Source organism: Oxyura jamaicensis, chromosome 24 (assembly GCF_011077185.1).
Source record: "Oxyura jamaicensis isolate SHBP4307 breed ruddy duck chromosome 24, BPBGC_Ojam_1.0, whole genome shotgun sequence".
Taxonomy (NCBI): domain Eukaryota; kingdom Metazoa; phylum Chordata; class Aves; order Anseriformes; family Anatidae; genus Oxyura; species Oxyura jamaicensis.
In genome coordinates this window covers 2,012,908-2,037,607 of record NC_048916.1, presented here as the reverse complement: position 1 = coordinate 2,037,607, position 24,700 = coordinate 2,012,908, and the positions used below count along the sequence as shown (strand labels likewise).

Below are 24,700 nucleotides of genomic sequence, written 5' to 3'. Positions count from 1 at the left end.
CAGCTGCCAGACACTGTGGGACATACAGTCCCCTCAAGTCCTTCAGGACCTTGCACAGAAAACGTGCATTTGTTCCTACACATAGAAAAGAACTGGTCCCCAAGAAGGCAGCACGTATTTTTTGTAAGAGAAAGTTGCACTACTTGCATTATTTATCACATGTATAAAATCAATTTGCGTCTATTTGATTTAAATCCAAACTTCACTTTGAGGTTTGTAATCCACTGTGTTTTCGAAGAAATTTTCAATAACTTCTCATCCTAGTCCAAAATTATTTATTAAAAGCAGCTTTAGGCAATCGGTACCTGCACTACAGCAGTAAAGCAGAGCTATTGGCAACTATTATTTTGTGTTTACTAGCTTGAACTCTGCCCTCTGAAAATTCATGTTGTAGTTTCTCTAAAACTTCTGGTATTAAATGCCTTCTCTGGGATATTTGCCTGCTCCTGCACGCTCATAAGTGGATCCAAGAAAACGTCTATTCCACTTAAAAGACTCATTCGACAAAATCCCTCAGGCTTAAGAGCCATGAGCAATAGTTTCCTGAGCCCAGAAAATAAAAAATAGAGGTTTCTTACACAGATGATGGTTTCAAAAATGCTTTCTTTGTAGTATTACAGGCACTTGTTTTTCTCTAAACCTTCTTGGAAATTTGTTCTGAGTGGACAATAGCAGAAATGTGGGAGATGATATTAGTGATAGACGGCAAACAATTTGTCCTGCATTTCTGAAAATTACAACTGACTAATTGCATTTCTGTATAGTTAATCCATTGCACAGTCTGGATCCTAAAAAAGAAAACAAAACAAAAAAAAACAGACCCTAGAGGATTCCACTGCATTTTCTTTAAGCAGGGTATGAAGTGAAGCCACTTCACTTTTGCTTTCCCAGATGAAAATGACAGCTCTTCTCTTTGTTTTAGGATACCTGTGATCTCTCGTATGTGGAAGGAACGCTAGCAGAAAGGTGAAAAAATGGGTGTTAAAACATTCACTCATAATTCCCCTGCTCACAGTCAGGAGATGCTTGGAAAGCTGAACATGCTTCGCAACGACGGACATTTCTGTGATATCACCATTCGCGTCCAGGACAAAATCTTCAGGGCGCACAAGGTGGTTTTGGCAGCCTGCAGCGACTTCTTCCGATCCAAACTCGTCGGCCAAGCAGAAGACGAGAGCAAGAGCGTGTTGGACCTGCACCATGTGACAGTGACTGGCTTTATACCTCTTCTGGAATACGCTTACACAGCAACGCTGTCCATCAATACAGAAAACATTATTGACGTGTTGGCTGCAGCCAGCTATATGCAAATGTTCAGTGTTGCTAGCACGTGCTCGGAGTTCATGAAGTCGAGCATTTTATGGAATACGCCCAACAGCCAGCAAGAGAAGGTGCTAGATGCAGGCCAGGAGAACAGCGCAAACTGCAATTTCACTTCGCGAGACGGCAGCCTTTCTCCGGTGTCTTCTGAGTGCAGCGTGGTGGAAAGAACCATTCCCGTGTGCCGAGAGTCACGAAGAAAGCGCAAAAGCTACATCGTTATGTCTCCTGAGAGCCCCCTCAAGTGTAACACGCAAACAAGTTCCCCCCAAGTGCTGAATCCTTCAACTTCGTACCCGGAGTCCAGAAATCAGCCTGTAGACTCCTCCTTAGCTTTTCCCTGGACTTTTCCTTTTGGAATTGATCGAAGGCTTCAGTCTGAGAAGGTGAAGCAGGTGGAGAACTCTAGGACTTTGGAAATGCCCGGGCCCTCGGAGTCCAACCGAAGAATTGCAGACTACGTGACGTGCGAGAGCACGAAAGCCAGCTCACCCCTCGTGATCGAGGAAGACGTGCGTGTCAAAGTGGAGAGGTTAAGTGATGAGGAGGTTCATGAGGAGGTATCGCAGCCTGTTAGCGCGTCCCAGAGCTCTCTGAGCGATCAGCAGACGGTCCCAGGAAGTGAGCAAGTTCAGGAAGATCTCCTGATCAGCCCACAATCTTCCTCTATAGGTATGGCCATTTCTAGGGTTATAGATGTACATGTGTGTACACTTGTGATTTTACTGGAGGAAATGTGTTTGTGTTTTATTTTTGTGGAACTGCTTTTCTTTTTTCCTGTTTAATGAAATGTTACGTATAAACCCTGGTGAAGGGACGGGACTTAGCTCTTTAAATAACTGGAACTCCACTAAGGAAGGTAAGCCTGCTGGTAGACCTCCTGATTATTCAGAAGAGATTGATAGCCCCTTTTTACCTCTGTTTGCTTGACTGGGGAAAATAATTCTGTTTTCAGTAGTGTCAAAAAGCACGATCACAGTTACACTGTAACACCAAATCTGAAAGGCTTATGGCTTGTAGCCACAGAGGGACAGAACGGTACTTTGCATCAGACATAAAATCTTGTATAACCATGACAGAGAGTCTTTGTAAGAAGATTTGCAAAGTAAGTGGTGGAACACTGTCATCTTAATGTCCCAGACGAAGGCAAAACCACACAGTCATAATACTGAGAATCTTTCCATTTCTGTGGGGCTCGGTTCTCAAGTTGCTTCTTCAAATGCTGCCAGTTGCTGAGAGAAATCTTTTTCCATAAAGGACAACTTGAAGCCAGTTTTGGGTTTTTCTAGCAGGCTGTGCTTATTAATAGCTAGTATTTAAAGGTTCTTTTTTTCTCTTTGCACATAATGTATTGTATGGCTTTTAGTAAGTCAGAAGGCCGGCAATTTGCAATATTTCTAGTTTAATTACCAAAATTTTGCCCTAGTCAGCTATTTTGCCTTCAGTTAAGTGGCTTGACCTGTGTTTGGTAGAGTTTGTTTACTGAAAGTTTTTTAATAAAGCCTGTTTTATTTGAAAACCATAAGAATGAAGAATGCGCTGGTCTGCTTCATTCACGTAATGTATACATGAAAGGCTACGTCAGTTAATTAAGTAAATAAACTAAAACAAAATAAATGTAGCCTAGTAGCCTGCATAATCTTTTTTTCTTTGCTCAGGGTCTCACTTTCTTCTCTGCAGAAAGTGAGTCTGGCCATTTGAAGTTTGTAATAGATACAGTCTGTTGATGTGTGTCATGTGTTGATATATGTCATTAATTCTTTTTCCAAATGAAAATGTTTTATTTACCAAAGACAATGACGTTTGCCTTTTCTGAGGAGCAGACTTAACTTAAGGACCTCTAAATCTTTGGATGTGGTTTGCCAAAATAGTGCACAGATTAAAAGCAACGGTTTGCTCGCTGGGCAGGAAGAGTGATCCTTGTTCAAGCAGGTTTAGTTTGACTCAGATTTTAACTCATTTTAGTAAGAAGTTAGGGAAGACCTTGCCAGGGCCAAGAGATCACAGATGCAAATTATTACATTAACATAATTGTACCATCACAGACAAAACAGAACAAGTACAAATAATGATTAGGGAAAGTTACAAACAGCATATCAAGTGAAAGGAGAGAATTTTACCAACTATGAATACTATATCCAAGCAGATTGCTTTAGCCAGTTTCCTCAGCTGTGAAATGATTTCTGTTGACAAGCAACTTTGCACATCCATCTTCAAGAGGTTTCTGTTTGGAAGCCGCATGACATTTGCTGGAAAATCTTCCATTTTCTAGTTCCTATTCTAGTTTTTGTACCACAAAGGTCACGGAGCTGACCATTCGTACAGCATGGAGCAGAGGATCTTAGTGATGATAATGTTTAAACTTGAAATGTCTGTTATTGAGGATATTAGTACAGCATGTTCTTCCTTAAAGGACTACGTAGAGAAAGCCAGTTTACTAGCCAGCCCCAAATCCTCAAAGTGCAAATCTGTTTTTTGTCTTTGAATGTGTTTGAATTAATATGTAGTGGTCTTTGCATAACATTATTAAAACTATCCTGATAATAGTTTTTATTCTCATTTTCCTATAACGAGAAACAATGCTGCCATTTTTTAATCACAGTTCCCATGTACCAAATATATGATAAGGCATGCTTTGTAGCTCAGAGAGCACTTTTTACCTCCCAAAGATGTATTTCTTCATGCAGTAATACAGGAATAGCAAATGAAGGCAGAAAGATATGTTAAAGTACAGCTTTCTCTTTCCTGAAGTTATTTTCTTTGTATAATTGCATATATTTATCTCAGTGTTTTATAGTGCATTTGTATAAAAGCATTCTTGCCTTTATTTCTGATATTGCAAAAAGCTCTTCCTCACTCTTTGGACAATTTCAGAATCATTCATTTGCAATTCATTATATTTGGAGGCACTTTATAATACAGAAGGAGACGTGAAGCAGGGACTCGATAAATAAGTCATTACAGTAACAACAATAGCTATGTATGAGAAGATATTTTCATAAGTTATTAACACAGCTTCCATTTGAGAGGTGAAGGCATAAAATTAAACCGAGGAGCAATTGGGATTATTTTTTAGTAGACTTTCAGTTAAGCGTAGCATAAGAAAGAAGGGATAAATCAAAATGGGATAAACTGTGGTAACTTCGTAGATTGCATAGTTGCAAATTTCCCAACCATAGTTTGTCAGTTCATGGCAAAATTAAAATTTTTGATTCCATTAGTGTTATTTTGAAACTGCTAGAGATGCTCATTTCCTCCCATCACTGCTATCATAACACTGGGTACTTTAAGACAATAATATTTTACTTCAGTAAGGTTTTGTAGAACACTCTGTCCTTTATAGGGAGGAGAGCCTTTTTTGGAGAGTCATCTCATTCTTTTTGATAAAATAAACATGTTTTCTGCTTCTCTTTCCATGCTTCTGATTCTTTTCAGTTTTCCATTTTGTCTGACACTTGTCGTTGTAGACCTAATGATGCTTTATTTTCCTAGTATGCTTTAGAGAAGGGTTCCCGAATTCAGACTGCTCATGTACCTCTGTCTTGGAGCCGCGTCTACCCTAGCAGCAAGAGCAGCTCTGAGTGCTATCCTAAGCTGTGCTCATTCTCAGAATATAGGAGCAGAGAGTGAAATCTCCTTCCCCTGTCTGTTGTCATCTTGGAGGGGTTTGGTGGTAGAGACCCAAAGGCTGCTTGGCCTCAGAAAAGTTCGAGCAGTGCTTAGTATTCTGCCTCAACAGAGGGAAGTGGAGGCAAGATGGAATTTCTTCTGCATCACTCCAAGTTGTTACACATTATTGATGATACGTGTGGGAACCTCTGTTTTGGAAAGGAATGACAGCAGCCCTGACCCTTGTGAAATTTGGTGGAGTTCAGTCATTTAAGTTTCCTTATCTCCCATTGCACGCATAGACAGCTTACGGGAGAACAAAACACGGTTTATCTAAACGGGTGCACGTAACCAAACCAGAGGATGGTTTTTATCAAAGGGTATGTTTGGGGGAGGAATCTACAAGTTCTTAGAAATGTTTGAGTGCTATACTGCCAAATTCCCTGCATGTATGTTATGGTGACATCAGGCCCAAATGTCCTTGCTTACTATGCCTAAACAAGGATTGAATGCCAGACTCCAAGTGGTGGTGAGAGAGCAACAGACACATCAGGTGAATGAAGTTGTAAAGGTTTGGTTTAGTGCCACATTTACGTTAGATTCTGTTTCTAAAACCCACTTGTCTAAATGTTGGTGCTCTGAACAAAATTTCTCAATGGGTTTGTGTATACATCTCTCGTACAGACAGATGTTTAGGCTCCTTTGTGTTGCATTTGTAATTTCTCAGGGGGCTCTTTGCATCTCAGCATCTTATCAATAAATGAAGGCGTTATCAATTGAGCAGATACGTATGTGGAAGATTTGGAACACAAAGCCATGTAAAGTAGCAGAACTGAACTCTGTTGCTCATGAAGTCTTGAAATCTGATGAAATACACCCTTTAGGTGAAAGTAACATTTCTGCTTTGTGGTGTTAGTACTGGATGTGTTTTATAAACTCTGGCTGCATTTAACACAGATTCTTTTCATTTTCTAGGTGTGCCAAATATTTGCCCTTTATTGAGTTGCCCATTTACTAGATAATCGGTGCAGAGGAGAAATTGAGTTGGAACACGTTGCTTCTGGGTTTTCTAAATGATTTTCCCAAGACAATTTTAATATCTCGTCACCCAGGAAGCAGTGTCTCTCCGAGATTTGGGAAAGCAAGCTGTATGTGTATTTACCTGCCCCCCCCAAACCCTTTTTGAACACATATTTGCATTAAGTTGCCCTTTTTTCTTTGCCTAGGCTCAATAGATGAGGGGGTTACGGAGGGATTACCCACACTCCAAAGTACCTCTGGCACTAACGCTCATGCAGATGATGATGATCGGTATGTACCAATGTAGTGTGCAAACTGTTCTGCAGCAAGTGGTATGTTGTAATTAACCTACCCAGCCTTAATCCCAGAATGTTTAGCTGTTTGTACATATAATTCTCTGTGTTGATCAAAGTACAATCAGTGCCTGAAGGATCAGATGCTTTAGAAGAATGTAGGTGATGAAAGTCAGAATTTGCTTACTTGTTGCTTTTCATTTCCTGTCTTATTTCCAGGCTACGCTGGTGAAGAAAGATACTCATGTTTTTACTGTTTCTTCATCACTGCTCTTTATTCATAAATAAAAAAAAGCCTTTGTTGTGAAACAGGTGTGGTTGCATGCGTGCTGAAGCTGACGTAAAGCCACAAAAGCAATAAGATGAGATACCTGGTTGTGGCTTCCCCTGACATTACTGTTGTCCTAAGCCACAGAGCAGCCTTCTATCTTTTCTCCTGAACTTTCTATGTAGCTTTTCACCAAGACGCTGTGTGTTGTTAATTGTAAACATGTAGTAGCCTTTTGCTGTGTTGAGATGAATGTTTTATTACGGGAATCCCTTGAAAGGGAAGGCTGGCAAAGAAGGCAGAGCTCAGATGGGTTTGTTTGCTCGAAGCTATATGGTAGTTCTGTTGGAGCAGAGCAACGTACCTGCAAGATGCTTACAAGGGTGCACGCAATTGGTTTGACTTTTATTTCTTTGCTTTTGTGGTATGTGTCAAGTATGGTGTATAGATAGCTATTCTGTTCCTCAGGAAAAGTTTTAAAGTATTGACAAGCTAGCTTTTGCATAGTGTTTTGTTAGACAAGTGGGTCTGAGGAAGAAGTGTGAATCTTTGGGAGTTGTTCCAGAAACTGTGTCAAGTGAAACTCCCTGTAGAGATAACTATGAAGAGCTGCGTTTTCATAGCTCATAAAATCTTTCCTGCCATTTCCATCTGAAACCTGTCCCATTGTAGGATTAAATTTGAAGGGAAAATAACTGCCTATAAAAGATTTTGTGTATGACAGAGAAGATTTTATCCATCTGCTAGAAAATCTTAGTGTAAAAATAATAACCAGCACTTTGGGTTTGAATTGGTAGTAGGAGCACATGTTGCATTAGAACTAATCCCTTCCTTTTTAAAGCTATAATTCTAAAGTCAAGTGGCATACATATTTTCAGCAGTGGATTATTTCAGAATTTTCCCATAAAATTACAGAACTTCACCCAAACTGCACAGAAAATTCAATATACATAAAATCCTTTTAACACACTGAAAAAATCTGCAAAAAAGGTCTCTTTCATGCTGAAAAGGAAAGACTATTTGCCTTAGCTTATGCTCAAGTTTGAAATTAATTAGTCTCAGGATAACAGAACCATCAGCAAAACGAACTAGAGTTTACACATTGTTTATATAACAGTATGGGAACTAATAGTTATGGGAATTTATGAAAATTTTAGACTGCAGAATTAAGATTTTCTGCCAAGTGATTTATTTTATAAATTCAAATGAAAGTTCCAAGACTTTACTTAATTTGTGAATCAGTTAAATGGGTAAAATGAGGCTTTCAAAGTCATAAGAAGTTTTCTTTCATATGCACGTGCGAAATGCAGTGCCAGCCCTTCAAGCAAGGGACTCTTGAATTCCCATTTCAAACACAGGATGGGCATATCAACATATCAACACGGCCTGTCATTCACTGTGCAGCAATTCAGGTGCATGAGATGAGATACTACAGAATTCTTAATATAATCAAATATGTAGCTATCTGAATCAAGTGAAAACATGATCAACAAAACGTACAAATGGAGAAAAGCTTCTTCACTTGCTGTTTGTTAGCTTTTTAATGGGCCTTTACGTTTAAGTCCAGGTTGTACATTGTTTTGAGTAGAGATTCTCACAATGTCAAAATCAGTTGTGATTAGACAATGCAAGTTTATATTGAAATATACATATTTGAGTTTGTATGTATTTTATTTTCATAAAACAAAGCAAAAGGTTATTCTATCTAAAAGTCTTCCAGTGCAATGCCCTTATCACTTGTAAATATTTCAGATTTTAGGATGTTTTATCTCTTGATTTTTTTGTTAAATAATGAACATAATGTATTGGTCCTCCTCTATAATCAGTGTTTTTTAAACAGCAGGTCGCATGCAGTTGTAGTCAGTTTAATACACATGCGGAATCTGGTAAATATTAAAACTGCTGTTTCACAGTGATGTCTGTTACGTTCTTTCTCGGATATTTCACTTTTGGGTTGTAACACACTTCTCTAATAAAGCTGCCCAACACAGACTTGGATGATTTAATAGTTAGTCTCTATATCAGTTTATGGCTGCATTTACAAAGGAGTTGCAAAGGCTCAGTTATAAAAGATCTCTGAGATCCATTATAATGAGAACTCCCATTTTTCTAAAGCACTTGTTATTTACAAATAGAGGACATTTTTAGGCTCACTGAGCATTCCAGCATTTACATTTGTCAGTGTTTAGTTCTACACTGTTGAATATGTATATAATCTGTTGCTGAAAAGAACAGAAACTTGCAGGTCATATCTTCTAGCGTTACAGCTAAAACATTCTAAACCTATCTTTTAATACAGCTGTTACAGGAATTCTCTCAGATGTTAGATAAATCTCAGCTGTTAAATGCCACATTATCACAAATTGAAAGTCATTGAAAATTGAGTATATATGAGGAAAAAGAAGCAGGGGAGAGAAAATGTGATTGTGTTTTAAATGTAATTTCTTCATCGTGCTAAGGTCCACTGTTATGTCACCAATAGGTATTTCAGCCTGCTTGCAATGTAAGAATGGAAAAAGACATGCCAGTCACTGGTAGCTGGAGAGGCTTTTATCTGCTTTAACCAGCCTTTCTCATTAAGAAAATTTGAAATAGAAAACCAAATCTTTATTTTAAATTTCTTCTAGGAAGATTGTCCCCATAGCACATCTCATTTCTGTTTCAGTGGCAGAGAAGCTGGCACTGGTACAGGCTTTGAGGATGAGCTAGCCTGAGAAATCTGGAAACAAAGGGAGAGCAGTGGCTCCTAATTTCTGCAGTGTTTGAGTATCTCCCTAGAAAGCTCTAGGAGCACTATGTACTTTTGCCTCTTCACAAGCCTGTTTGGCCGGAATGAGGGAGGAAGGACCCAAGAAACACGTCACTAGAAGATGAAGTTCTCTGTAAAGCAGATTGAATATTGTTGCAAGGAACAAAACGTAATTCTTATTTGAGCACACTACATGTGTATACCTGTACGTACATTTAAGAGCAAGAGTTCTTGCTTCCCATCCAGCGATCCCTTCATCAGCCGTGTGCATCACGACTGTCACGTCTGTTGGCACATAGCTGTGTAAATATTAATAATGAGTTCTCCAATCAGCTGAGCAAAAGGAAACCTTTTTTTGAAGGGATTTACCCCTTCAGCAAATTGCATATCTGTCAAATATCAGATGAGGGGAAAGCTGTCCATCTTGGGCCCAAATGAGTTTGGCTATTTAATTGTTAGGCTATTGTGACAGCTGGACTTCTGTGCCTTACGCTTTTTTTGTAATGTTGTTTTGTTTTGTTTTTGGATAACAGATCTGTCAGTCTGTGCTGATAGAGCTTCCATAGGTAAACTGGAAAGCGTATGGTCGTACCAACTCTGGAGATAAAACCAGTGTTTCCACATCTGAGTAAAATCTGTTCTTTACCTAGTGATCTGCTCACAAAGAGGAGCAGGAGTGCCAGTGCTTATGGCAGAAGTTTGGCTAGACGAATCAGAACCTGTGCCTGAAAATAACCTCCTTTATTGCAAATGCATGTGGTGAGGCATCTTTTCTGGACCCCTAAGTGGCAGTGAACTATATTCTGACAGGCCCAGGATATGAGCTGGCAACTTCCCTCTTGTAAATATTCCCTTGAGCAGAGATCAACAAGTTTGCCAGTATATGTCTTTTCCACAGGTCCTTTGGACACAACTGTGTATAAAAAGAAGTGAAGGACAATGAAATTGCTTGTCCAGTTTTTCAAAAAAAATTGTCCAGCTCTCAGGAGGCTTGTAATAACAGGATGGGCAGTCTGTGTTAGAGCAGAAATGTGCTGTGTATGTGCGGCCCAGGCCTGCCCAGATGGCTCGGCCCATTCGCGGGGCCTGCTCAGCCCTCACCATACATGAGGTGGCCTGGGTGTCTGGTTTGTGCTCCCTGGTCCCAGCTTTTCCATTACTGTGGATAAAACATAGCTGTTGGGGGAATATTCTCCACACGTGTGGGGAAAATTCTGTAAAAATCCCCGGTACCGAGTTTTCTTAGAGCAAATATTATTCTAGTTCCATGCAGGGCCAGAAATCCTCACTGGTTTTACGAACGGTTACCAAATTCCACAACAAGCTCTTATCTCGTGTGTGTCAAGAGATGCTTGATGCTCTCTCTCACCAGACAAATTTCACAGCTGGAACTTTAGCTGCTGAAACCCCTCATTTGTACTCAGAATTCAGATACCCATTTCTCACAGTTGTACTGACACTTATTTCCAGAGTAAATACAGTTAGGGTGTTGATTTTAAAGAAAGGATTCTAGATCTAGATCTTGTGGAATTTTGTGTTGGAGGTAGGCAGATGTAGTTGTGCAAACTGCACACTTGGTTCCCGTTCATGTTACAAGTCCACAAATTCAACCGAGCCTAGAAACCAGTGATGTGGCCTCGAGATGGAAGTACCAGCCAAAGGATTAGTTCAGCTAGGGAGACCTTCTGCCTGTCTTCAATGGGAGACATTGTTCTTTTTTCACCACACATTTAAGACATTAGAGTTGAGTAAAATTGCATTGTTCTGCCCATGCTAGCTGTCACCAGCAGGGAAGATTCAGGGTCAGAGCAGATCCCTGCTGCCAGTGATGTCTGATCTGCCATCAGGCTGTGAGCAAGCTGAAATGTCTGTTTGACAAAAAATAGAGACCTTAAAGCTCAGGAAAGCAGAATCCCAGGTAAATGCAAACTCCTATTGTTACCCTGTTTGTATCATCCAATTTGTTTTTATTTCTCTGTGCCCTTTGGTGAAACAAGTGTCTTGCCAGAGGACTTGTATTATAACACACAGTTTGCAGCTAGAGGCTATGTAGGAGCAATTAGTCAGTTTTAAATGAATTACTTTGAAAGTTAAATTGTTCCTTTAATATAGTCTGTGTGCTTTTTTTTTTTTTTTAGTACAACGCTTGAGTTATTCTGATAGAGCTGAATGAATCAGACAAGGAGCACGTATTGATTAATTAGGTTAATATTTTAAACTTACTGATTATGTAATTGTAGATACTGATGTTTGTTCGTGGAACTTGAATTGAAATGAAAAATGAATCGGCTGTAATTTCCTTTGTAAATATTACTGAAACTGCAAAATAATCCCTTTCTTTCTGATTTACTCAGTTCTTTAAATTCTTCCTCAGGGAATGTTGGCTTCTTGTAAATCATCGATATGCGTGATAAAATGCCCATGCCTGGAAAATTATATTCAGTTTGCAGCTGTTGTTGAGACCTGTTGCCTAAAGAAACAGAAGTTATTCTTTGTCTGTTCGGATTTCCAAAGTCGGTGAATATAAAACTTAAGATGCAGGTCAGACATGTCCCTTTAGATGAAGAGATTTCTGATGTAAATATAGATCTCCACAGAAATACAAAAGGATGTTTTTTTTTCCTTCTCAAATGTTTAAGGTTCAGATTTCCATGGACAAGGGTTCTTACTTTTTTCTATCGCTTGCTTATAAATCAGTGAATTTTTTCTTTGTAGTTTGGAGAACGTTCAGTATCCCTACCAACTCTACATTGCTCCTTCTACCAGCAGCACAGAGAGACCCAGCCCAAATGGTCCAGATAGACCTTTTCAGTGTCCAACCTGCGGGGTCCGGTTCACTCGCATTCAGAACTTAAAACAACACATGCTTATCCACTCAGGTAAGAAATGTTACTGCTTGCAAGAATTGCTAATTTATAGACTTGCAGAGGTTTGCTCTCTGTGCAGCAAATACAGTAATGCAATTATTTTTTAATCACCTGACAGGTGCTAGAGAATTGATTTCAGAAAGATTGGGTAGAGAGGTATGTCTCATTGAATGCTTGTTTTGATACATCTGATCTGACTGATAGCTGCATTCACGGATAATTAGCATTTGTATGGACTGAAAAAAATCTGATTGCCTGAAAGTCATCAGAATAAATTATTCTCATTATAAAGATTTGAGGTGAAATCTCAAAGTATACTTGGCTTTTTTATTATACTAAAGAAGTGACGTAGATTGAAATTTTCCCTCTTAGATGTCATAATTGTCTGCTGTGTTGTAGAGACTTGCAGCCATTAAAAATATGAACCATCTCATGTCTTTGCATTGAAGGAAAGTCATTATGCTTTTGGATCTCAGAAATTTTGGAAGGATTGCAGGACAATTGAATTGGTTTGATAATATCGTTACTACAGATAGTAGTAGCAGGTAGCATATGGATGTCTCCTCTGAGTTTTGATCCTCAAACAGTTGCATTCTTTTTGTATGAACACTTAATGTCTTTGCTATTGGTATTTTTCAAGACTTTTCAGTGGTATCCATCAAGATCATTGACATTTAAGTGAATGAAGGGAATATTAAAGGGTTATTTAATACTAAACAGCACTAAACAGTTTAGCATCTCCTAGTCTGAGATTGACATTTACCTGCACTCGGATGCTGTACCATTTTAGGGCAGAGCAACCACAAATGTCAAGGCATAATCTTTTCACTGTTGGTAGTTATTTGTCAAATGCCTTCAGGCAAAATGACCAGACTGTGTTTAGGCTAGCAGTAATATGCATTTAATATTTAAAAAAGCAAACTGTGTGAGCATATCAGTTGTGAAATTATCTGAAGAAGGTTGCTAAAGTCGTAATTGACAGCAGACAGCTTCAGCAAAGCATCTCTGCTGACCTGTCAATTGGCAGCCCCTGCGCAAAGCTGGAAAAGATTTGAATAGCTGTTTTAGAGTAATTAGTGTGCAAAAGAAGCTCTCAGACCTTGGAAGCATTAAAAGTGTTTTCACATAAGCAAAATGGCCGAAGAGATTTTCCTCAAACTATCTGAGAAAATAGATGCCCTTGAACAGTATAAAAGCATGAAGTTTTAGCTCCACAAAACGATATTCTAGAATATTAACTTGTTTTCACATGCTTAACAGGGAGTTTCAGTGTAACCTTAACTACAGCTTTCTCTGTATAAAAGCCCCAATTAAAAGTTCAGCTCCCACTTTGAACATAAGGAAAGCAGAGTGAAAGACTGGTGGAATTAACAGCCTGGACTGATGCGCATTCAGCCTTTTGAAAAAACCTTTTTTATTCCTTGACAGCCCTATTATGAACAGAGCTCCATATTCCAGATTCTTGACCTCACGTTTGGATTTCTACACTTTCCGGAGTTCAGACTTTTTATTAAACTTAACTTTTTGGTGATTCAGTCTTATGTTGTAATAATTCTGTTTGGGTGTGATTAAGTACTCTCTGGCACTGCAGCGTGTTGCAGAGCTCATGGCTTAGGGTTGTGTTAGTGCCTATAGTAAGTGAAAAATGAACTAGTAACAGAATGTCTAAATTAAAACAAGAAAAAAAAAAAAAGTGAGGCATGAACTTAAACCATCTTAGAGAGTTCTCTGTCATGCAAAGTTGCTGAAAATTCTTGTATATAAAGGTTCCCACAAAATATAAAGGCTGCTACTTTACCCTTTTATCACCATTACAGGGGCATCCCTGTGCACAAAGTCCCCCCTGCCAGAACCCTTCTCTGAGGCCAGAGGCAGCAAGAAAAAGACATTGCAATTAAGGGTAGTCTGATAATTGCATTGTTGGGAACCAGTCTGGCACAAGAATCTCCCAAGATCAAAGGAGCTCAAAGATGGTTTGAGGTGACTGCTGCATCAGACACTTTTTGGCTACAGCTCAGGATCTTAACCACAGTCCAGACCATGGAAGCTTATGTTCATTTTAAACTGTGAAAAAGAAGAAATGTAACCGTTAAAGACAGGTTACAGTATTATGAAATATATTGGCAACTGGTTCTGAGAAGTTGCAGCTATGTGCTAATGGTTTTGTCATTTTAAAGTTAACCAGAGTGTTTCTTCCAAAATCAGTACTTCTTTGTGACTGGCCACAGTTGCTGTCCTTTTGCTGTTAGAAATCTGGAAGGATTTTGCTGGTGACCTCTCATTACAAAAGGTGAACATCTTTTGCTCTCTCTTCTGCAGGCATTAAACCATTTCAGTGTGACCGCTGTGGGAAAAAGTTCACCCGAGCTTACTCGCTAAAGATGCATCGCCTGAAGCACGAAGGTAAACGCTGTTTCCGGTGCCAGATATGTAGTGCCACTTTCACTTCCTTCGGGGAATATAAACACCACATGCGGGTTTCCCGGCATATTATCCGCAAGCCTCGGATTTACGAGTGCAAAACATGTGGCGCCATGTTCACCAACTCTGGAAATTTAATCGTTCACCTGAGGAGCTTGAACCATGAAGCGTCAGAGCTAGCAAACTACTTCCAGAGCAGGTGAGGTGCACAGCAAAAACCTAACAGGGAAACTTGCTTTTTTTTTTTTTCTTTTTCCTTTTTTTTCTAAATCATCTTTTCCTGCTTTCAGGGCAGCCTGCTGTGCCTCTCATCAGGTTGTCAGCTAATTCCAGTCAAATTATTTCTTTCACTACTATCTGTTATATCTGATCTGTTTTACAGTGTATAAACTCTATGGGAGGGCATTGAAGAATCCAGTGATATGCAGAAGCTGCTTCTAGGCTACTTAATGTCTCTTTTCAGTAGTTATCTATGGACAGGCTAATGGTGTTAAGCCACAGTATTTTATATTTTGCTATCTGTGGAGTTCTGTAAATGATGTAATATTCAAAGTCTTGTACACAGCCTGTTTGTTTACATAAGAAATAGACTTGTGTCTTCATTTTAAGTATTTGTTTGATGGTAGGTATTGTGGAAAGATTGCATGACTCCATACCTTCTCTTATATTTTTCATTTTCTAGGTAACATATTGCTAAATGAACAGAATAACAGGGTGTGATGTCTTGAAATAGTAAAAGCCAATTATATATTTATTGTTTATCAGGGCCCAGAAGACTTGGCATGTTTCATAAATGCACTTCACTAAGGACTATTAAAAGGTGCTACATGTGTTCTGTGATACCAGGCTAGCATTGTGTTCTCTATTTAAATAAGTGTTTGTAACCATTGGAATTTGATACAGCAAAACAGGAGAGTGGATGAGGGAATTGGATCAAGATAGCCCTTAAATTTACAGAGAAGGTGCAGCTTTGTGTGTGAGTCATCTGTCTTCAGAAGTGCAAAGGAAATGTATTGTAAATGTTACGGCATCTACAAGGCTATCCCTCATGATTTCTAGATGTTATGCTTTTTCCACTACAAAACATTTCAGCATTTTTTCCTATTTGGTTATCTTAGAAGTGATGCAAGATGAAAGAATTACAAAACAAACCAGGAAAACCAGTTGCTGTTTTTCCACAATGCTGTTTAAAAGCACAGGTGCATCGAATCTGTGGGTTTACGCAGTTCTTGTTCTTAGGGCTTATGCCAAAACTAGAGTGAAAACTCTTAAGGGATGATGCCATGATTGTGGTAAGCACTTTAATTGCTGCCATCAAACAGATGAGAAGTACATGATTTTTAGTTGTCTGTAGGTCTGCGTTTAGTTTGGATTTACAAACACTGGAGTTAGCATAGTTGATTGTTAATTTGGATTTGAAGCAGTGAATGCTGCTGCCACTGAAATAAGTTTACTGCTTTTAAATGGATTACAAAAAGGAAGCAAAGCATATAAATGCATATATAGATAAAAAATAACTTGCATATAAAAAATAACTTGCTTCAGTATAAACTTAAATTTCTAGTGTTGAACATTTGAATATAAAATTTATTTTCCTTATTGCTCATGCTCTGCAAATACTACTTAAGAGTTTGGTCGATTATCTTTGGATACACTCAAGCAACAGTTGGTAAGAGTAAGTTTTAGAATTGTTGTCCAGAAAGAACTAAAATGGTGTGGATCAGGGAAGGAAATTAATTTCTTTTCACACTAGTATGATGTGTCCACGTCACAAAACACCACTGTAGTTGGCAGCCTCCTTGTACTTGCAGCAGAACCTGTGCTTCCTTGCCTCAAGCTTCTGTTTACAACCTGTCCACTCTGAGTGCTACTGCTATTTCTTGAGTGGATCTTATCTTGGGTGGAAAAGGCCCACATCTTTGCCAGTGCTGAACTCATTTTTGTTTCTATTTTTTAAGGTTGAGTGCTCCCTTTTTTCAATGATCTTTTTAGTGCCATATGATGTTCCAGTCATTAACTTTCGTTCTCATCAAGGTGATACAACCTAAATAATAAGTTACCATGTAGGAAATACAGATGCACAATGATGCCAAATAGATGCTGTTGAATAAAATTTTCTATGTGTTTTAATGAGAACCAGGTTACAGTGCTTAGCGAAGTATGCTGTGATGATCTTAGAACAGTGTGAAATGAGTATTTGCTCTCTATGAAATGCAGTATGAAGCTTGTGTGATGTAACTGATGCAAAGAAACTGATAACCTCCAATGTTTGTGTGAGAAGTGACATTTCTCTTCTGTCCTTTGCCCCTCTTCTAGTGACTTCCTAGTACCGGACTACTTAAACCAGGAACAAGAAGAGACCCTCGGGCAGTATGAGCTAGGGGAGCATGGCTTTGAAAGCAACTCTTCTGTCCAAATGCCTGTCATTTCACAGGTCTCGTCAACTCAGAATTGTGAAAGCACTTTCCCCTTGGGGTCTCTGGGTGGGTTGGCAGAGAAGGAAGAAGATGTGCCAGAGCAGCCAAAGACTAACGCCACTGCTGAGGCAACCGCAGGTGACCCTCCGAAACCGGAGCTGTCATCTATTACTATTGAATAATTCATGGTTTGGTTTCATTTTTGTTCTTTGGAAAGTGCCTGTGTTTGGTCCTGTACATTTTAATTTAATTTTTTTTAAACAAAAGTGGGGAGATTTTCCCTTTTTTACTTTGTAAGCTACGCTTTAAACAGAAAACTGCAACAGATGTTACATTATTTTTCATGACTGAATGATCACTTCTGTGAAAATATTTAAGACTGAATGCACAAAAAGATCTTGTCAGAACATCATGGAAGCTGTGATACACTTCTAAAGAAGAACAACTGATTCAGATCACTTTAACTATTTCTTCTTCCACAGTTAGAACAGCTCATTAAGTTTCTCTTGCTTCTGCAGACCCTCTGGTTAAGGGAAAGAAATCAGAGGAAACCTTTTTAAAATGACAAACAAAAGGATGCATTGGAAATCATTATTGAACATCTTTGACTAGTTTTGAGTGGATGCTTTAATCTTCTGCATAAAAAATGACACTTCCTATCACTGTGCCTGCTGTTTTTCAAAGCGCTTACTGTAACCCTTTTCTTGGAAATGGTAAGCATTTTTGAAACTAACAGTCACACACTTTTTAAAAACACATTGTCCCTTTTCATCTCAGATAAATCAGTTTTGACAAACCAAGTGATGTCATGCCAGGTATTCCTACTTCTTATATTCCAGTCCTTTTAGAAACTGCTTGATCAAATAGCCTGTCTGGATTTGCCTGTCTAAGGTTAGGCATGGAAAAACTATGGCCAGGAAAATTCTAGTGATGCATAATGAACTGAGGAGGATAGAGAAGTATATATCCACACAAGCCTGACAAATATCTCATGACTGTATCTTTCTGTAGAAGGGAAACCGTGCATGAAAACGAAGGTTTTCCCAAAGAGAAATTCTTAAATCTTGGCCAGATTGTTTGCAGTTCTGGTCACTTCCCCCTGTCATAAATACCGTATTTTTACTAATCTCCAAAAGCTAACTAGAGGGAGTTTACAGATGGGGAAAAAAATGAGCTCTTTTGTGCATTATTGCACATTTTTGTTTATACATATGCATGTATAGTTTCTGAGATTTTTATTAGTCTGTTTTTGGACAAAACAAGCAATTTATTCTCTTCAGAGGCCAACTTTCTAACCCAACGGGGGGTTGTTTACAGAAAGCCTATATAGTGGTGATGAATTGTTCCTGTTTCAAAACATTTTAAATCCTTGCCAACTCAGTTTATTAAAGGCCATTACTCCAGCTACATACACAGCTCAAGTAAGCAATAAATTGAAAGATTTACAATTTCATTTTTTCCATATTTAGGAAAAGCTTCAAATTTAGGGTGTGGGATTTTCAGAGCAGTGATTCTTGTTTGCTGAGGCTGTTTGGGCTGTAGTACTGCTTTGAAAGCTAAATTAGGAAGTACATTAGGAGGTTTTTGATTTTTTTAATTGCTTCTGAAGTTAACTCGGTGTTTGATGCCAAATGCCTGTAGCCTACAGATGACACGCTGAGAGAGTAGGTATTACGTGATCTTAGTATTCCAAAGGCATGATATACTCCCTTGGTTTTGAATCTTGATTTTAAATTACTGTTTTCTATCTGGATTTGCTTTATGAAAACATGAGGAGGAAATGAAACTGATAGAGAAAGGTTGCTCCTGAAGAAACAGAAGACACAAAAGTCATACTATATTGCAAGATCAGTTTGTATCCAGTTAGCTTAGGTGGCTCTGATACTCTGTAGGTCTGAGTTGTTTCTACTAATAGCCAGCTTTTGCAAAGAAAAAAGCTTATTGCTCTTTGGAAAGCGCTTAAAGGGTTTCAGTGACTTTAACAATTCTTCTCTGCTGTGTTTTTGGTACAAAACATACTAGTTAAATAGAGGGAAAACAGTCAGGATTTCAGTCCTTTCCAAGTTACTGGAGTGAAGTTTCTCCACCAGATTCGAAGGGTGTTTTATAAACATGCTGCAAAGAAGTTCTCTGCTACAATTCAGTCTTGCTGTCTACCTTTTGTACGTCTTAAAAGGGCTTGAAAGAGAAATTGTTTTTTAGGGATACTGTACTGGGAATCGGTCCAGTGTCTTTTCGATGGGCTGAACTTAAAGACCAGTTCTCTTCCACTTCTGATTTCTGTAACTGAAAAGCCAGTGAGACAAGGAGATGCCTTTTTCTGAGTTTTCTCTTGACTTATAGGGCTATGACACTGAACTCAAATATAGGGTTTTCTTTTTTTTTGTGATAAGTGTTATTCATCTTTCCAGGTATATAAGAATCCTTTGTGATTCTTGTAGCAAAAAGTATTTACACAGAAATGCAGTTTCAGACTGTACAGGTGTAATATTCAAAGGTCAGATGTAGATGGGCATAATCTTCTATTAGAATATGACAATTTTCACCCATTAGATACTTTGCCAAGAAATTTGTTGGTGAGGAGATGTGCAAATACAGAACAGACGTATCTGGATATTGGATTTTTAAAAGACTTAAAATTTTGTGTCAGAAGGCAAACTACCTTCTGAATACCAAAGAGAAATTAAAAAATAAAATAATAATAATAAAACAACAACAACAAAAACCAACTTTGTAGCTCTAATCTGTTCTTCCTTGAGAAGAAATGAGTATCATTAACTGTTAACACCTTGGTACAAGACAAGTCTTGGGTTTTGTTTTTCATTGCAGTGTTATACCTTATCTTTTCAGCCCTGTAATCTGTGTAACATCTGTGTAACATTTTCTCACTTTTCAATCTCATGTCACTGCAGGGACAATAGAGATCTTAGAGGGTTTATTTGTTTGGTTTAGGGTTAGGCTTATTTGTTAACTTTCCTGTTTGTAATTGTTTCTTGTTAATATCTCTTTTCTCCATAGAACTTACCACAAATTAAATACAAATACCCTTTTATTTCTCCTCCCTATCTTGTTGGAAGTGTTCAGTTCTTTGGAATGCTGGTGTTCTTCACAGGAGAGATGTAAAAACATAGAACATCATAAAACAAGCTCTGTTGCTAATACTTGGATTCCAATTTGAGTGAGATAGATATCTAACTAAACTAGAAGAAACTTGCCTTAAACTGCACTTGGGATTAATCCTAAAGCTTCTTTCAATACATTTTCAGAGCATTTTGAACCCTGGACTGCATTTTCATATCACCCCCTCCCATCTACTCCCACTTTCAAAAAAAACCCTACCCTATTTGGTTTGCATTTATAGGGGTGTGTGACTAGGATCACAGAATAGTTGAAAGATTGGAAGGGACCTCTAGAGATCATACAGTCCAGACCCCCTGCTCAAAGCAAGGATAGGTTGATCAGGACCTTGTCCAGTCAGGTTCTGAATATCTCCAGAGATGGAGACTCCGTGATTTCTCTGGGCAGTCTATTCCATTGTGACCACTGTCACGTTAAAAATGTTCTCGTGTTTAAATGGAATTTCTTGTATTTCAGCTTGCGCCCACTGAGAAAAGTCTGGCTCCATCTTCTTTTCATCCTCCTATGCATTAGTTAGGTGTGTTGGTAAGGTCCCCTGAGCCTTCTGTTCAAAACAGTCCCAGCTCTCCCAGTGTGTATCGCGAGATGCTCCAATCCCTTCACCATCTTCCCGTCCCTTCTAAGTGGTCGAGAATTTCTTCCAAATAGCCACACGTAAGGCCCATTGCGGCAGTTTCTGCCCCAGTGAGTTGTCTCCACATTCATTCACAAGTGATGTCAATGTGTTTTACTTCTGTGTATCCTTCTATGCAGCACCATTCTTTGCACTCAGTGGAAAATCCTTTCCTCACCCATTTATTTTGCAAGTAGAGTGCCTTCACTACCACAGAACTAGCAAGATTCTGCCGTATGCTGGGGTCCCGGGTTCTTGGAGTCTGATTGGGGTCTTTATCCCTTGCATATTGTGCAGTATGTCTGATGAGAACAACGGGAAAGCAGGGGAAAGTTGTTGTTTTTTTTTTCTCTGACTGAATGTGGTGTTTCAGGAGAGGGGATAACATTCAGAAGCTATCTCTTTCCCCACAATAAGCGGAAGAAAAAAGAAGTGCTATTTTAGCTGTGTGGGAGATTTGGCCAAATCGTAAGGGTTTGTTTTGTTTTTTGATGCAGACATATAGCACAACTCCCCTGGAAATCCATGGGGATGCCTTCACATTCAGCAAATTAAGCTCCCTGTCAGAACTGCTTGTCACTTTTCTTACACCACATTAAAAAAAGATGTGTGTTCCTGATGGTTTGTCTGTCTTGCTACAGTTTGAGTTCAGTTGTCAGGCTCGCAGATAGTGTAGTCAAGTCTCTCATACTGAGAGATTAGTAGACTAGGTTATTGAAAATGGTTCTGGGTTCACATGTATTGAGTCTAAAAGGTGTGAATTTAAACTTTTTTAAAAAGTACTAGCTGCCAATGCAGTAAAATATATTTTATAAGACTATGATCCCTATATGTCCCTTACGGGATAAAATTTTATTGTTTTTAAGCTATGGTTTAAAGTTTTTATATGAGGGCTTCAGCTGCTTCTTGGTTGCTGGCTTTCCCCTCCAGCCCCAGGATATAAGAGCACTGAGACTATTGCCAGTCTCTCTCTGAGACGCACCATGAAGCATTTTATATGCAAATAGAACGGGAGCTTTGTGCGCCCTGCAGGGATGGAGAAAATGCAGATGTAGGAGCGCCCGTTGCTCCTAGATCCATTGCAACTTCCACACCATCAGAATAAGGAAAATAGCTAATTTTCATTCAGCTCGATTAAGTTCGAATTTTGCGTACCAGGTGAAACCCAACTTCGGAGGGTTCTCATCTCCAATTACGGACATAATAAATTCCATAGCATCTTGATGACAGATAAGAGGGTTCAAGGCCAGACTGTGCCTCAGCCACATCAGAGGTCCCTAGTGAGGAGAGTCAGTTCAAAGTATTTGAGGAAATGTACCATAAAAAAACAAATGTGAATTATTTTTTTTTTAATGCAACAGTACTTAACTGCTCTGGGTTTTTGTTAACTCAACGTGTGCTATCACAGTAATTCAGTGCCCCACAGGTCTCAACTACAAATCTGGTTGCACTAAAAAAAAAAAAAAAAAAGAGCCGAATTAGTTTCTGGTGCTGCCAGCCTGTGTGGCTACTGTACCTACAGTCTTCCTGAGGGTTGCTGAAGTCCCCAGAGGAGTGATTTTGTTTAACCATTCATTTCGCTGATGCATGCTTTTGATATTCTGACTTATAGCCCTGGCTACACAAATTTCTTGGACAGCTTCTTTGCCCTGTTCCTGCAGTGCCTTCACTCTAGGTGCTGCCCTGTGGTGAAACCCCGAAGAGGGAAAGAGTAAAGCTGGAGGAAAAATGTGAATTAAATTATTGTTGGGCTTCTTTGTGCATTTTAGTAACAGTGAAACCCCCTTAACTGTGCCAGTCTCCGGTCACCAGCCGTATATCCAGTCGTCATCTCATCTACAGTACAGCTTCTCTTGTTGATGCTGGCCACAGCTAGATTACTTGGCATGTTTATTGACTTAACAGAATTGTTTTTTGGTTTTGGTTTTGTTTTTTAATGTATACGATGTTTAAATACACTTCACATTTTATATAATACTATCTGGCTATTAGTATTTTTCAGGAACCATAGTTCTTGGTGGCTATATATATTTTTGTGACTTTTTTTGTAAACTAAGTGCCGTTTCAACGTTACAATCATTTTTAGAGTTATTGTAATCAATGTGAATATCATGTTTTTTCAAATCTGTTCTGAGCCTGTAGTGTTTGCTTTGTGATCATATGTGTAATGTATATATTCTGTATAGTTACATTGTATTGAAATACTAGCTTGTTTGATATAAGAAAAGTATGTATTGGGTACCTTTTTGCTAGCCTGGTTGTTTAATCTTTAAAAAAAAATGTTCTAAAATACAAAAAAAAAAATATCCAAACTGGTCCCATTATAGGTCAAAATTAAGGGGGGAGAAAAACTAGTTTTGAGTGTCTTTGGATAGAAACATGAAGCTAAGATTTTTCATTAAAATATTAATGTTTTATGGAGTATATCTTTGCTTTGTGTCGTTCTTTAACTACACCAGACTTTGTCTTATAGTACAAAAGACTTGACCCTGTGTAAGAAGGTGCAGCTCTGTTGCTAGAGCTACATTCTCTTATAACTTTTGCTTATAATTAGTCTCAGAATAGTTGAATATGAAAAGAACTCACTGTTGCTCAAGCTGTCTTTGGAGGAAAGGTAGTTTAAAACAGACCAAGCATTAATAAACGATTGGAGGAGTTACAAGAGTAAAGAGTATTAAGAGTAAACATTGTTTAATTTTCCATTGTATATTACATTTCCTTTTGTTAATGTTCTCTTTTAGGCTGCATTCTGCAAAAGCGGTGGGGCCATCTTTTGAATGGGGCTTTATTGATGGAAAGCCAGCCAAGAATGAGGCTAATCAAATTAGTCAAAGGAGAAGATGTTTAAAAAGGACAGTAGACAGAGTCATCGTGATCACAGCCATGTGCTTCAAAATAGTCATAAAACAGCCAAGAGTCATGGGATTTAAAATATACCTCTGCTGTTTCTGGCAACCCTTGCAATTAAATTAATTTGCCTCCTACAGACCCACCTGTCTGACCAAGCAGGAATGCCGGCTGGATCAACACATAGCTAGGGCACAGGTAGGAAAATGGAAGTTTTGTAATTACTTGGCTGAAATGATTATAACGCTGCCCGGTAACCTATATAACAAGCAGGCTGACATGATTAATGCGCTAGGAGTCAAATTGTGTTCAGCATCTGACATTGGAGTGAAAATAAATAAATAAATAATGGGAAAGCATTCCACAGTGCAGCGTAAGCAGCCACAGTGAACCTTGGATAGAGAGGGTTGAGAGTTACGAATTCCATTTTCTCGCATTCCTCGGGACCTTGTATAGGGACAGAAGTATTTTATCAAAAGTATAATTGGAAGAGGGAACATATCTGGGGAAAGCTTTGGAGAGAACTAAAGTTTGAAATGTAAAGGCTTTGACTCCATTGTTCTGCAAAAGAAAGAATTTATTTGCTTTGAAGACAGACTGCAGTTAGGAGTATGCAGTGATGTTTAGCAGACCATTACAAATCTAAAGCCTGTATGACTGTATATGAACATAGACTGTCATAAAGCTAAGGCAAGACTGTTAAACTGCATGCCTTTGATGGATATCGAGGTTCAGCCTTGTGACTGAAGTGGATTTTTGCAAAGCACAGCCATATGTTTAAGTTTAGCATGAAGCATCTTTTAGAGATCCTTAACAAAGCAAGTGTACACTATCAAAGATTTTTGTGGATTACTTACAGCATTTAAGCATTTTGTTCCTGACAGTAATGAAGTACCATTTCTTTTGCACAGAGGAGAGCAGCTGAGATGAGATTGAATTCATAGCTACTGAGAATGTAGTAGAGCAGGGACCAGAGCTCTCCCAGGGCTTACTGCACCATTCCTATGTATGCGATAACCTGGTGAAAATGGAGCTGCTAAGAGGAACCTGCCTTGGATCATGTATAAAGCGCTTTTCCCAAGCTGCTTGTGCATGCAGCATCTCCAGAGTTCAGAGCATAAGTCTGTCATCACCAATC

The 24,700-nt window shown here is 38.7% G+C and overlaps 1 protein-coding gene and 1 long non-coding RNA gene across 5 annotated transcripts; both read left to right on the top strand.

Annotated features, from left to right (window-relative positions):
• Positions 1-922: 922 nt before the first annotated feature.
• Positions 923-23,139, top strand: ZBTB44 (zinc finger and BTB domain containing 44). 4 transcript variants are annotated; one of them, XM_035345952.1, is made up of 5 exons: positions 923-1,992; positions 6,156-6,240; positions 12,029-12,138; positions 14,446-14,746; positions 16,864-23,139. In XM_035345952.1, the coding sequence occupies exons 1-5, from the start codon at positions 975-977 to the stop codon at positions 17,144-17,146; spliced, it is 1,797 nt and encodes a 598-aa protein (XP_035201843.1). In that variant the 5' UTR covers positions 923-974; the 3' UTR covers positions 17,147-23,139. The 4 variants fall into 4 exon arrangements, with proteins under 4 accessions (XP_035201843.1, XP_035201842.1, XP_035201840.1 ...); XM_035345951.1 differs by having other exon boundaries at positions 12,026-12,138; XM_035345949.1 differs by having other exon boundaries at positions 11,975-12,138.
• LOC118177895 lies at positions 6,247-10,219 on the top strand. The gene is made up of 2 exons (XR_004755963.1): positions 6,247-9,713; positions 9,802-10,219. It is a non-coding gene; the product is annotated as an uncharacterized LOC118177895 (long non-coding RNA).
• Positions 23,140-24,700: the final 1,561 nt, after the last annotated feature.